Here is an 11,773-nt window from a genome sequence, read left to right as displayed (position 1 = left end):
TGCTGCCCGACGCATGCAATTCGCTCTACTCACGCATCGAAACCGACCCGAAACTACCTCGATTGTCCACGAGAAACCCTCGGAGGTTGCATGCGATGGCAGGATGGACTCGTTTGTATGGCAGCGAGGAAAACTCATCGGCCGCGGTCGCTTTGGCAAGGTGTACGTCGGTATCTTGCTCTCCACGTAAGATGTCATTCACTCCATCGCGTCTTCCAACGACATCGACGCAGGGCCACGATGATGGCGGTCAAGCAAGTGCGAGTTCGCGACGAACGCGGGCTCGACGAGATCGAAGGCACGTTTGTTCCCGAGGAAGAGGAATCCATCGAGAACATCCTGGGTGAAGTGCGCATCGGGCAGTCTTTGTACCATCCGCACGTCGTCGAGTACTACGGCGCTGGTACTCCGCCGCTGCCGCTTCCCCGATTGACTCGGTTTTGTTCAGAACAAGAAGGCAACATCTTCAGCATCTTCATGGAATACCTTCCTCTTGGGTCGATCAGCGGGTAAGGCCGCTCCCCCCCCTCCAAAGCCCTACCTGAAGCGACGCCGTAGCTTGCTCAAAGCATGCGGTCCCCTCGACGAGTCGATCGTGCGTGCGTATACGTACCAGCTCCTGCAAGGGCTCGTTTACCTTCACAGCCGCGGAATTGCCCATCGCGATCTCAAATGCGCCAACTTGCTGCTGTCCGACGCGGGGTGCCTCAAAATTGCCGACTTTGGCGCTGCCACGGACGCCCTCTGCGGAGGGTTCGTTGATGAGGGCATCCACCATCGGTACGCGTCGTGCCCGCCGATCGCGCGTGAACAACCGTACAGGTCGTCGCAAGATGGCGTCGGGTCTCCGTTTTGGATGGCGCCAGAGAGTGTCAAAGCCAACGGAAGCGGCAGCAGCGGGTGGACCAAGTCGGATGTGTGGAGTGTGGGGTGCTGTGTCATCGAGATGGCGACGGGCACGCCCCCTTGGGTACGACGCAGTTGAGGCCATTCGTAGCTCACGACCTGGCAGAGCAACTTTTCCAACCCGTTGACCGCCATGTTTCACATTGCGTCGGAGACGGCCATGCCGACGATCCCGGCGCATCTGTCTGACGCTGCGCACGCGTTTTTGGCGTTGTGCTTTGTCAAGGACCCGGCATTGCGCCCGACGGCACTCGACTTGCTCAGCCACGCGTTCGTAGCGACCGTGCCGCCCTTTGGCCCAACGTACTTGTGGTTCAACAGCACAACCAAACCGCTGGACGGCGGGTGGTGGTGGTTCGACCATGGAGCGCTCGTGTGGACGTACTCAGTGCGCGTCCTTGGCGGGGTTTGGTTCACGACCGAGGCATCGGACGGCAATTGGGACTGGCGACCCGATGTACCTGATGCCGTCGTTGAAATTGCTCGCATGTGGCTGCATCGCGTGCGCTCCAGCTCGGTCGAGACTCGTCGAGACGAGCAACGACCTGAACGCGTCGCACGAGAACTCTTCTTAAACCAGTCCGAACCTGCTTCGACCGACGCGTTGAGGACGGTCCGCGTCGTCGCCGACTACGTCGCTGCAGACGCCACGGAGCTCACCTTGACGATGAACGACGTGCTCGTAGTCGACAAAGTCGATGAAACCGGGTGGTGGTTTGGAACTGCCGTGGACGGGCGCGCCGGATGGTTCCCGTGCACCTACGTTGAATGGGTGCGAGCCCCCGACAACGTCTTGGGTCTTGTTCGCGCGCTGGGGACGTACGAACCGACGTCAGAGGGAGAGCTGCACCTACAAGACCACGATCTTGTCCAAGTGCTCGAAACGCCGAGCGACGGATGGTGGCGAGGCCACGTCGTCCATCCCGCTCTGTCGTGTACGGAAGGCTGGTTTCCGTGCACGTATGTCGAGTGGCTGCCGTTGGTCGAAGTCACGTGGATGCACTCGAACGAGTGGGAATTGCACGTCGAGCCAGGGGATGTGATTGGAATCTTGAACCACGACGAAAATGGATGGACCGAGGGCTTTGTTGTCCATCGGGCACTCCACAGCGTGCAGAGCGGCGCCGCGCACGGCTGGTTTCCCACCACCCGCCTAAACCCGAGCATCGACGACGGGGGTTGCGATACAAAGAGTCAAGACAGCCACGGCGAGTCGGACGAAGAATACGTGTTGGAGTACCAAGACGGCAGTGCCCTCGACATTTGACACGTCGTTCGAACTAGTGCAACTCATCTTGGGCCACGGCACACAACTTGGCGACGACGTCGTCTCGACTTGATCCGATCGTGTCGACGGTTGTGTTTGTGTAGTGGGTCGTTGTGACGTACTGCCTCGACGGTTCGAATTGCACGAGGCCCAACATCACTACGCAGCCACGCGCGTCATCCTCGACCAACTTGTGTCGCCAAGAACGTACCTTGGCGCGCCAGCCATGCATCGGTGGCGGCGTATTCGAGTTGGTCCGTCGTCAAGTGTGGCGCTTCCCAGTTGGACGTCTGCATGGCCTTGGAGATCTGGATATTGTGCCAGATCATCCCGAGCGCGCGGAGGTTGGGCTTGAGGCATCCGATCTTGGTCGCCACGGGGAGCGTGTCGACCGTGTTGACTATATGCGATGCCATGCGGCAGTCGCGCAACGATTTGAAGTCGAGGGCACAGCCATGGCCGACCTTGATCGTGTCCTTGTTGGCCAGGACGTGCTGCAGCCCCGGAAACTCCAACGTTGGATCTAAACCGTACTTAGACACTATTCCACGCGACCGCGTCGTTGCTTACTCCACGTGCCACTCCACCGCACCCGATACAGCAACGCGGTGTCGTGGCTCGCCAGTTGGACCAACGCAATCGGACTGGATGCATGGTGCCGAAATAAACTGGGCTTCGTCTCGCAGTCGATGCCGACAACGGACATGCTTTCTAGCGCGACGCGGTGGTGCATCTCGTCTTCGACGGTCGACACAACATGGATAGTCCCGGGAAACACGCCCACGGGAACTTTGTCTTCGTAGTCTACCATCGACTTGTTGCCAAAACGATCGAGCGCGGCGCTGTTTGGTCGAAAGATGGGCTGTGCCAAGTACTCTGGTGTGGACGTGCGCTCGCTCTTCTTGATCATGATCTTTTCCCACCGCCGTATTTCTCGTGGCGATGGCTCCCTCGGCCCACCTCGCACTTTGTCTTCGAACGCAGCAAGATGCGCATTCAAATGAGCAAGAGTTTTCTTACCGAAGCTCGAGCTCAAAGACACACCATCCTCGTCGTACGAAGTCCCTTTTCGGGAGGACCGCCGGCTGGAGAATCGCCGGACGCCGCGATGGAGCATGGGATCACTTGGTGGTGATCGTGATTCGCATACTTCGAACTACGCTATTCGAAGTTAATATGATGTTTCATTGGTGAGTTTCCGAAGAAAAAGACACTGCGAAGGTCGACACATTCAGCGCAAATTCGACGGATTTTATCCAAAAAGTGTTGCAATTTCTTCAATTCGACATTCATAAAGTAATCCAGAGGAAGATGCTCCGTAGGCGTTGACAGCCCTCGTTCGAAAGCTATGAATAACACCAACGTTAAGAGGAAAACTCTGGGCATGGCGTGTCCACACACCGTCCGTACTATCCACGCGAAGTTGTAGATATTCACAGGGAACTGCACGTGGTTTCGGACGTATTTTGGATATTTTTGCACGTTTGAAGAAAAATCGATGTTGAAATGGGTGCGTTTTATAGAGCATCGGTGCGTGTCTTGTGGTTCTCAACGGGGGGTGTTTCGATTTTCTGGATTTTAGCCAATGAGAATGCAGAGAGTCGAACACAGGCATTTCGTATACCTCATTTCTTTCCTTGGTCGGTGATCTTCCATGTCCAGCGTCCGCACAGTCAACCCGAACGCTGAAGTCGTCGCGCGCTCCCAAGCTCTCCTGGTTAATGTCAGCGCTGCCCGCGGTCTGCAGGGCGTGCTCAAGTCCAACTTGGGCCCCCGTGGAACCCTGAAGATGCTTGTTGGTGGTGCCGGCCAAATCAAGCTCACAAAGGACGGGAATGTCCTCCTCCATGAAATGCAGATCCAACACCCCACCGCCGCCGTGATTGCTCGCGCGGCCACCGCTCAAGATGACATCACTGGGGATGGAACTACCTCGAGCGTGCTCTTCACTGGGGAGCTGCTCAAACAAGCAGAACGATTCCTTTCGGACGGCCTCCACCCCCGCATTCTTGCCGAAGGATTCGAATTGGCCCGCGAAGAAGCCCTTCGTGTTTTGGACAAGATCAAGGTGACTGCATGACCTCGTTGCATTGCCCTCATATTCGTGGACAGGTGGAAAAGCCCAACTTGCTGCACGACCGCGAACTCTTGACCAGCGTCGCCCGCACTTCGCTACGCACCAAGTTGGATCAGCAGTTGGCCGACCAACTGACCGAAATTGTCACGGACGCTGTCTTGACCATCGCGGTGCCTGGGCGCCCTGTCGACCTGCACATGATTGAAATCATGCATGTAGGACCATTGAGCAATTGTGCGCTTTCGTCACGTTGGCGCTGTAGATGGTCCATCAAAGTGCCGCCGATACGAGGTTGATCAAAGGTCTCGTGCTCGACCATGGCTCCCGCCACCCCGACATGCCGTCCGAACTGGACAACTGCTACATCATGACGTGCAACGTCTCTCTCGAGTACGAAAAGAGCGAAGTGAACTCGGGTTTCTTCTACAACAGCGCCGAGCAGCGCGAGAAGATGGTCGAAGCCGAGCGCAAGTTCACAGATGACAAGGTCAAGCAGATCATCGAGCTCAAACGTCACGTGTGCACGGAAGAGAACAAGGCGAACTTTGTCATCATCAACCAGAAAGGCATCGATCCGTTGAGTTTGGACATGCTGGCGAAGGAAGGCATCTTGGCTCTCCGCCGCGCCAAGCGCCGCAACATGGAGCGCCTGACCCTTGCGTGCGGCGGCATGGCGATCAACTCGACCGACGACATGGACGTGAGCATGCTCGGGTGGGCTGGCAAGGTCTACGAACAAACTCTAGGCGAAGACAGCTACACGTTTGTGGAAGACGTGCGCCACCCGCAGAGTTGCTCGATTTTGATTAAGGGTACTCGTCATGGCATGGCTGAAAGCTCACGGCGGTGTAGGTCCCAATGAGCACACGATTGCCCAAATCAAAGACGCTGTACGAGACGGCATCCGCGCTGTGAATAACACACTCGAAGATGCGAGTGTAGTCCCAGGTGGCGGCGCCTATGAACTGGCAGCCCACCGGGCGCTGTATGCGTTCAAGGACACGATCAGCGGCCGAGCGAAACTGGGCGTGCAGGCATTTGCCGATGCCCTGCTCATCATCCCGAAGGTGTTGGCGGAAAACTCGGGCCTGGACGTCCAAGACGCGCTCTTGGCGTGCTTGGAAGAAGGCGCCAAGTCGGGCGAGGCCGTCGGGCTGGACCTGTTTTCGGGCCAGCCCATGCTCCCGTTACAGGAAGGCATTTTGGACAACTACCGCGTGAAGCGCCAGTTTATCCACTTGGCAACGGCGCTGGCGTCCCAGCTGCTGCTTGTCGACGAAGTGATGCGGGCAGGACGACAAATGGGCAAGAGCCAACAACCAGAAGGCCCTCAAGACGATTAGATAGATTAAGAAACAATGGGAAAAAGGCATGACGATGGACGTACTCTTCCAGACGAGGCGATGGCCTATCGTCGTGCAGGATGCCATTGCTGGCGTCCACTGCAGGTATCAGGTGCTGTTACCCAGTGCCAAGTGGTGTCCATAAGAGTGCTCGTTGAGTTCCTGTGGATGTCAATGCAGATGAACTAGGTTGTGCAACGCCGGGGAGCCCATTCAACACACAACTGCTGCACTGAGCTCAGTGCAGCAAGGCGGTTCGCAGAAGCGTGTTCCGGAGGGTGTAACCACGCGAGGCTGTGGGCGGTCTCACTCACCGTCAAGTACCAAACTGCTGCCCAGTCGCCGAGACATGCTTTCGCCGCGTTGATCCCTTGGACGTCGTCGCATGTGGAAATGTTTCGACCTGTTGACCGCGACCGGATGACAAATTATCCGGATAGCCTTTCGATGGCCGGCGCCACCATGACGCGCAACATGATGAAGAACATGTTTCGGGAAAGCGACGACGAGAGCAGCAGCAGCGACAGTAGCGAAGACGAGAGGCCCACGGAAGAGCTCCCACGAGACGGAATATCGAACGCTCCTTTGACTGCCGACAACGACACGTTGGCGTTCACGAGCCTCTGCCATGACTTTCAGGTGCTCCTGAAGGAAGATCGAAAGAAGGGAATTGCCCATCAGCTCTGGCCAGCCGCCACGTTTCTGTCGCACTACCTCGAAAAACATGCCGAGACGATGCTCCCCACTGGCACGAAGGTCCTCGAACTTGGCGCTGGGATCGGCCTCTGCGGTCTGGTCTGCCACAAGTTGCACGCGACGTCTGTGATTCTCACAGACTTGCCAGTCGCGATGCCTCTTCTTGAGACAAACATACGCCTTAATACAGCAGCTACAGACGAGGCAGGTTCGATGGAGAACTCGGTACGACCAATGGTACTGTCGTGGGGAAGCGACTCAGATTTGGCGATGGTGATGGAGTCGCAAGAGAAAGAAGGAGGACGTTTGCTATGCGTGGCAGCGGACTGCGTGTACTGGGAACATCTCTTCGAGCCATTCTTCCACACCGTTCGAGCCCTCGTGGTGGACCATCGCGTGGATGTGGTGCTGGCTCATGTGAAACGATGGAAGCGAGACGAGCGCTTCTTCAAGATGTGTCGGAAGCATATGAACGTGATCCAACTCGTCGAAGACGTGTCCATGGAGGTACAAGAGCACACGCGAGAGACCCATCGAGTGATCAAGCGCATCTTTCGGCTCACAGCCAAAGCCTAGTCATCGCCGTCGCGACGGCCAGCGCCACCGACTTTATGTCAAATTTTCTGTCCTTTTGACAATATGACCAGTTCAACTATGTTCCCTCCGATTAGTGACTATGTGCCATCTCTCCGAACACATCCACAACACACACGACGGAAGCATCCACGCAATCGAGTTTCACCTCCTTATGACTCCTTCATGCTCCTCTAAAGTCGAGCGTGTGACTTGCGGCGAGTTCTCGCAGAAGTGTGCTGTGTCAAGCTGGTAGTATTCGAGGAAAGGGACGTGGGGACTCGGATGTCATTAAACCCAGGGACGTATTTTGATCATCTTGAAAAAATTGTGTTCGATCGGACGACCAACAAGCATTTGCCAAATGTCGACGGCAGGGAACTCGGCGGCGACTCCACCGTCGACGGTCGTACCCAAGACGAGCTCGTCGTCAACGGGCGCGACACCATCACCACAATCAGGAGTCGTTCCTCCATCAGGTGCATCACCTTCTGCGTTGGCAACCGCCAAGCCAACGACAACAACTCCAATCCCAGCGACCTCAAGTCCACCCAACAGCCAGTCTGAAGGCGGCATGGAGTTTCCTCAAACACCGGACTGCAAAGTCTATTCGAACTCTCCATCCACGTCCACCAACGTACCCAGCTCGACGTCCTCCAACGCACCGAGTTCCCCTGGTCCACCGCCATCGAATTGCGGCAATACCATCGTGGTGCAATGCCCGGTGCAAGTGAATTCATGCGTGTTCACGGTGTCTTCGGTTCCTGCTCAAGTGTGGAATGATACCATGGGCGCGACCAGCACCCACGTTAAGCTCTGCTACAATGCCAGCAACAAGACCAGCCTCACGCTTCCATGTGTCAAGTCCGTTGCCGAGCCCTTCACAACTGCAGCCTCAACAACCGCGCCAACATCGGCCGCCGTGGCGAACGGTTCTTCCTCCGTCGGTGTCATCCTTGGCGGCGTTGTCGGCGGCCTCGTCGCACTTGGTCTCGCCCTATTCTTCTTTCGACGCCGCAGGGCTGCTGCTTCGTCCAGTCAACGTCAGTGTGACGTATCTGCTTACATCCCGCCGCAACCGACAGCAGCTCGGAGCGCGACCGCACCTTCTCCCACGCCCCGTGCCCCACCGTCGGCCGAGTTGGATTACACCAACGTCCGCCACTTGCGACAGTACTTGTCGACCCATCCGAAGCTCGAATCGATGTGGATGGCCGACGTTGTGTCTCCGATTAAAACGACAGCGCTGAAAGGAGCCGAGAGCACCCACGTAACGACGATGGTGGGCACGAAGAAGGTCGTGCTCAAAGGCATGCCATACATGGACGTGTCGCCGCAAATCCGCCAAGCGTTCGTCGAAGGGCTTCTCACCCTCCACGGCAAGTCGCTGCGCCATCGCCACCTCACGACCCTCCTTGGCATGACTCTTGTCGACTCGAATGGCCACACGCTGCTCTGCGGCGCGACCGAGTACATGGACCACGGTTCGATCGGCGCCGTTCTGTTGGATGCCAAGACCCAACTCGACCCGCATCAACAAACGACGATCGCGATCGCGATCGCCGAAGCCATCGAGTACTTGCATAGGCAGCACGGCCTGGCCTTTGGACTGGTTGCCCCCGACAAAATCCTCGTCGACGGTTCTCTCCACACGGTCAAGCTCAACGTGCTCACGCTCCTTGTGCCGTTCTACGATGGGATTCGCACGACCAACTTGCTGAGCAATGCAGGGTCGACCCTCCACATTCCCTTTGTTGCTCCCGAACTCCGACGTCGAGACACATCGCCGACGGCAGCGTCCGATGTGTATGCATTGGCGGTCATGATCGGCTTCATCTTCACGCGGAAACTTCCGTTCAGCACGGTCTACCACGACAAGGGGCTCGTGCGAGGGGACTTGCATCTTGTTCAACACCCCAAGACGATGCCGTACGCCGCCGAAGTGATTCCAGAATCATTCCGAGCGCTGTGGAAAAGTGCCCTGGACGTGGACCCTGCACGCCGCCCCACGGCGTCCCACCTCCTGCTGGCATTGAATGAGCTGCCTCATTAGATATTAAGCATAAGTCCAGGCAACGCAGCGACAAGCACACGAACGGCATCTCTTCACGAGGTGGAGCACCAGCTGCCATTGCTAACAACCTCCTTGGCGTAGGTGCGCAGGTGAATTTTCCCTACATGCACTGAAACGTTCCTCGACAGCTCGGTGAGTTATCTTTCGCCTCCCCTGCCATCACGCATGGCCACCGGTGGCCGTCACCCTCAGCACCTCCCACAATACGTCATCGTCAAACCCACCACTCTCGGATGAGTCACATGCGCAGTAGCGTGGCATCGTACGGTCATGTCTTGGCGAAAGGATAGTGAAGGAGCCACTCGTCCGCGCGCCGAGTCGCGCCTCGGGACGTGTGCTGTATATGGTCAGACCCGCCGAAATATTTCGGGTCCATCGCAATTCATACAAAGTGCCAGTCAAAATAATATTCTCTCCATCGAGGATTAGACTTGATATTTGTATACAAGTACACTCTCAACATAAAAAAGGTCGTTCGACAGAATTCATTGCAATACGGTCACCATGTCACATTCCTATACTACAGAATATATGCATTTTATAGATGAAATCAACACACTCTGGCATTGAGTAAATTTTGCTTCTTCTTTCAATACATGGAATACAAAGATCAATCACTATTCAACACACTAAAATATGCAAATTATCCTCGACCGGCCAGAGGAGCATATCTCCATTATTTTGCTCTGCGGTTTCTTCACAGCGCCAGTCTCATGCATCGAGCAGTGGTGACCGCCGCCGCCATGCTTGGTGCCTCGCTTGCAGCGGACGATAATTGTAGGTTTCTATTACATCGTGTGTCTCGAAGGAGTGATGTCTGTGCATACGTCGTAGCAACGATCATTCCCCCACAGCAAACTCCCCTCTGCAGCGTCATGTGCTTGCCAACGAAGGACGCCAATCCGAATCTGTGCTCGTCCATCAGCGTGAGTTGGGCGAATACATCGCAATGCGCTTCGTTCTACGCAATCTGTCCTGCGAATGCGACCGCATGTGCCCTTGCAACGACAGGTCCCCAGCCTTCGACGCTCCCCAACACGACTAGATCCATGACGTTTGCATCATGCTCTGCAACGCAAAACACGTCGGAGCCCATTCAAGTGCTTCCTTGCGTCGATGAATCGGTTATTACTTTCCCTCCCTCGACAATCGCGCCGTCAACAACGGAAGCATCCATCAACACTCCACGAATCACGACGACTGCGCCATCCCCTACAACAGGCACCACTACGTCGATCTCAGCGACGACAAAGTCATTGCTCAGCATCTTGGGCAGTGTGCTAGCCATTGCTCTCGTATCGTTTTTCATCGTTCACCACCGCCGCCGTCGACTTCATTTGTCGAAAGGGGTACTTCACGACAATGCGCTCAACAGCTTGGACGACGACGAAGGAGCGGCTTACATGACCATGTCCCCCAAACGACAGCTTCCTCCCGCGGCCCCTTTGCACGAGCAGCCGCATTCTCCCACAAGCCCGACCTTCCTCGAATACCTGGACTCGGTCGATGCCTTTCGATCGCTCTGGCTGCCGATGGCTAGCGTCCGCCTGGTGCCAGTCAAGGGCTCCAGCCACGGACTCGTTGCTGCGACAGTCCATGGAACAAAGCACGTGCTCAAGGGCATCGATTACACCACATCGAATGCGACCAACTTGTTCCTCTTTGGTCGCGCCGTCCAACTCGTTCTGGCACTTTCTGCGCACAAAAACTTGACGCGTATCACAGGCGTCGCTCGGATCCATGCAACCCGACAGTTCGCCGTTGCGACCGAATTTTTGAACAAAGGAAGTCTCGGCCACTACGCCGTCCTCTCTGTTCCTGCCCCCGACGTGCGAGTTCAACGATTGCGATTGTGCGCAGACGTTGCCGCCGCCCTCGCTCACCTCCATGCAATCGGCTGCGTGTACGGCATGTTGCACCCGGAAAAGATCCTTCTACAAGAAGAAGCAGAACAAGGAACACTCGTCGCCAAGTTGAACCTGCTTGCAATGATGGACCAAGCGTTCGTCGAAGTGCCGCTCTGTCCCCACCACGTTGGAAGCATGCGAATGCCTTATGTAGCCCCCGAATCGCGTCACGAGGCGAAGACGTCCACGGCAGCTGGGGACGTCTATGCCCTGGGCGTCATCATCGGCCAGCTCCTCAGCGGACGCATGCCCTTTGAAGCAACGTACCATGACCTTGGGTGGGTTCGCGGCGACGTGTACCTCGCGACGCATCCACAAGTCGTTCCGTTTGACTTACAAAAGACAGAAGCCCTTTGCGAGCTTCTCCATGCTTGCTGGTCAGTTGATCCATCTGCGCGGCCGTCGGCGGCTGCCGTGCTGACCGAACTCGTGCGCATCATGCACGCCGAATGACGAACGCCGAGCTCTTCGGCCGTTTTATTGTTAAACGCCATAGTTATTTGAGTTAAACCTTGTAATATTCGCGTTCTTGCTTGCTTTTATAACAATGGCGTTGGCGAGTTTAAGTGGACGAGCAGGTGAAATTTGGACCAATACGGTCGAAATTCATCATGAACCTCGAATTTTCAATCAATTCCTACAAAAAGTTATCTCAGAGGATAATACGTCGGCGGCGATGTTAGACAGATTTTGAAATGCCACGCTAGCCAGGCGGACAAGTAAGCAATCCCAACCTGACGGTGCGCCAGGAAATCTCTTTCGAAGCATTCTCGAACGCACATGGAACGGCCATCTGCCCCCCCGTAGTCAAGGCGAAGTTGCGACAAACGATCTCCAGGCTTTGGAAACGAGGGCGCCAACTTCGTGTCGGCAATTATGGTGTGTCCTGTCTTAGAGAGGAAAGGGAAATGTCAGCTTCTCTATCCTGAC

General features: G+C 56.1%; 6 protein-coding genes across 7 annotated transcripts; 3 read left to right on the top strand and 3 right to left on the bottom strand.

Moving 5' to 3' along the window:
• H310_07734 lies at positions 1–3,366 on the top strand. 2 transcript variants are annotated; one of them, XM_008873221.1, is made up of 6 exons: positions 1–186; positions 234–403; positions 449–509; positions 559–780; positions 823–970; positions 1,013–3,366. In XM_008873221.1, exons 1-6 carry the CDS (start codon positions 14–16, stop codon positions 2,171–2,173), a joined length of 1,935 nt encoding a protein of 644 aa, XP_008871443.1. In that variant the 5' UTR covers positions 1–13; the 3' UTR covers positions 2,174–3,366. The 2 variants fall into 2 exon arrangements, with proteins under 2 accessions (XP_008871443.1, XP_008871442.1); XM_008873220.1 differs by having other exon boundaries at positions 234–509.
• Positions 2,350–3,083, bottom strand: H310_07735 (hypothetical protein; the record flags this gene model as incomplete). The annotated part of the gene is made up of 2 exons (XM_008873222.1): positions 2,350–2,696; positions 2,744–3,083. 2 exons carry the CDS (start codon positions 3,081–3,083, stop codon positions 2,350–2,352), a joined length of 687 nt encoding a protein of 228 aa, XP_008871444.1.
• A 442-nt stretch (positions 3,367–3,808) lies between the features above and the next one.
• H310_07733 (T-complex protein 1, zeta subunit) lies at positions 3,809–5,632 on the top strand. The gene is made up of 4 exons (XM_008873219.1): positions 3,809–4,241; positions 4,286–4,465; positions 4,513–5,062; positions 5,103–5,632. Exons 1-4 carry the CDS (start codon positions 3,828–3,830, stop codon positions 5,591–5,593), a joined length of 1,635 nt encoding a protein of 544 aa, XP_008871441.1. The 5' UTR covers positions 3,809–3,827; the 3' UTR covers positions 5,594–5,632.
• Positions 5,633–6,035: 403 nt separating this feature from the next.
• Positions 6,036–6,954, top strand: H310_07732 (hypothetical protein). Its single transcript, XM_008873218.1, has one exon. It carries the CDS (start codon positions 6,041–6,043, stop codon positions 6,863–6,865), a length of 825 nt encoding a protein of 274 aa, XP_008871440.1. The 5' UTR covers positions 6,036–6,040; the 3' UTR covers positions 6,866–6,954.
• Positions 6,955–7,230: 276 nt separating this feature from the next.
• On the bottom strand, positions 7,231–9,269 carry H310_07731 (hypothetical protein). The gene has a single exon (XM_008873217.1). The coding sequence runs from the start codon at positions 8,763–8,765 to the stop codon at positions 7,860–7,862; it is 906 nt and encodes a 301-aa protein (XP_008871439.1). The 5' UTR covers positions 8,766–9,269; the 3' UTR covers positions 7,231–7,859.
• Positions 9,270–9,831: 562 nt separating this feature from the next.
• Positions 9,832–11,375, bottom strand: H310_07730 (hypothetical protein). Its single transcript, XM_008873216.1, has one exon. The coding sequence runs from the start codon at positions 10,823–10,825 to the stop codon at positions 10,217–10,219; it is 609 nt and encodes a 202-aa protein (XP_008871438.1). The 5' UTR covers positions 10,826–11,375; the 3' UTR covers positions 9,832–10,216.
• Between the last annotated feature and the right edge of the window lie 398 nt (positions 11,376–11,773).

This window comes from Aphanomyces invadans (genome assembly GCF_000520115.1).
Source record: "Aphanomyces invadans strain NJM9701 unplaced genomic scaffold supercont1.15, whole genome shotgun sequence".
In the NCBI taxonomy this organism is placed as follows: Eukaryota; Oomycota; class Saprolegniomycetes; order Saprolegniales; family Verrucalvaceae; genus Aphanomyces; species Aphanomyces invadans.
The sequence above is the reverse complement of the archived record's forward strand: the minus strand, read 5'-3'. Positions and strand labels throughout refer to the sequence as shown.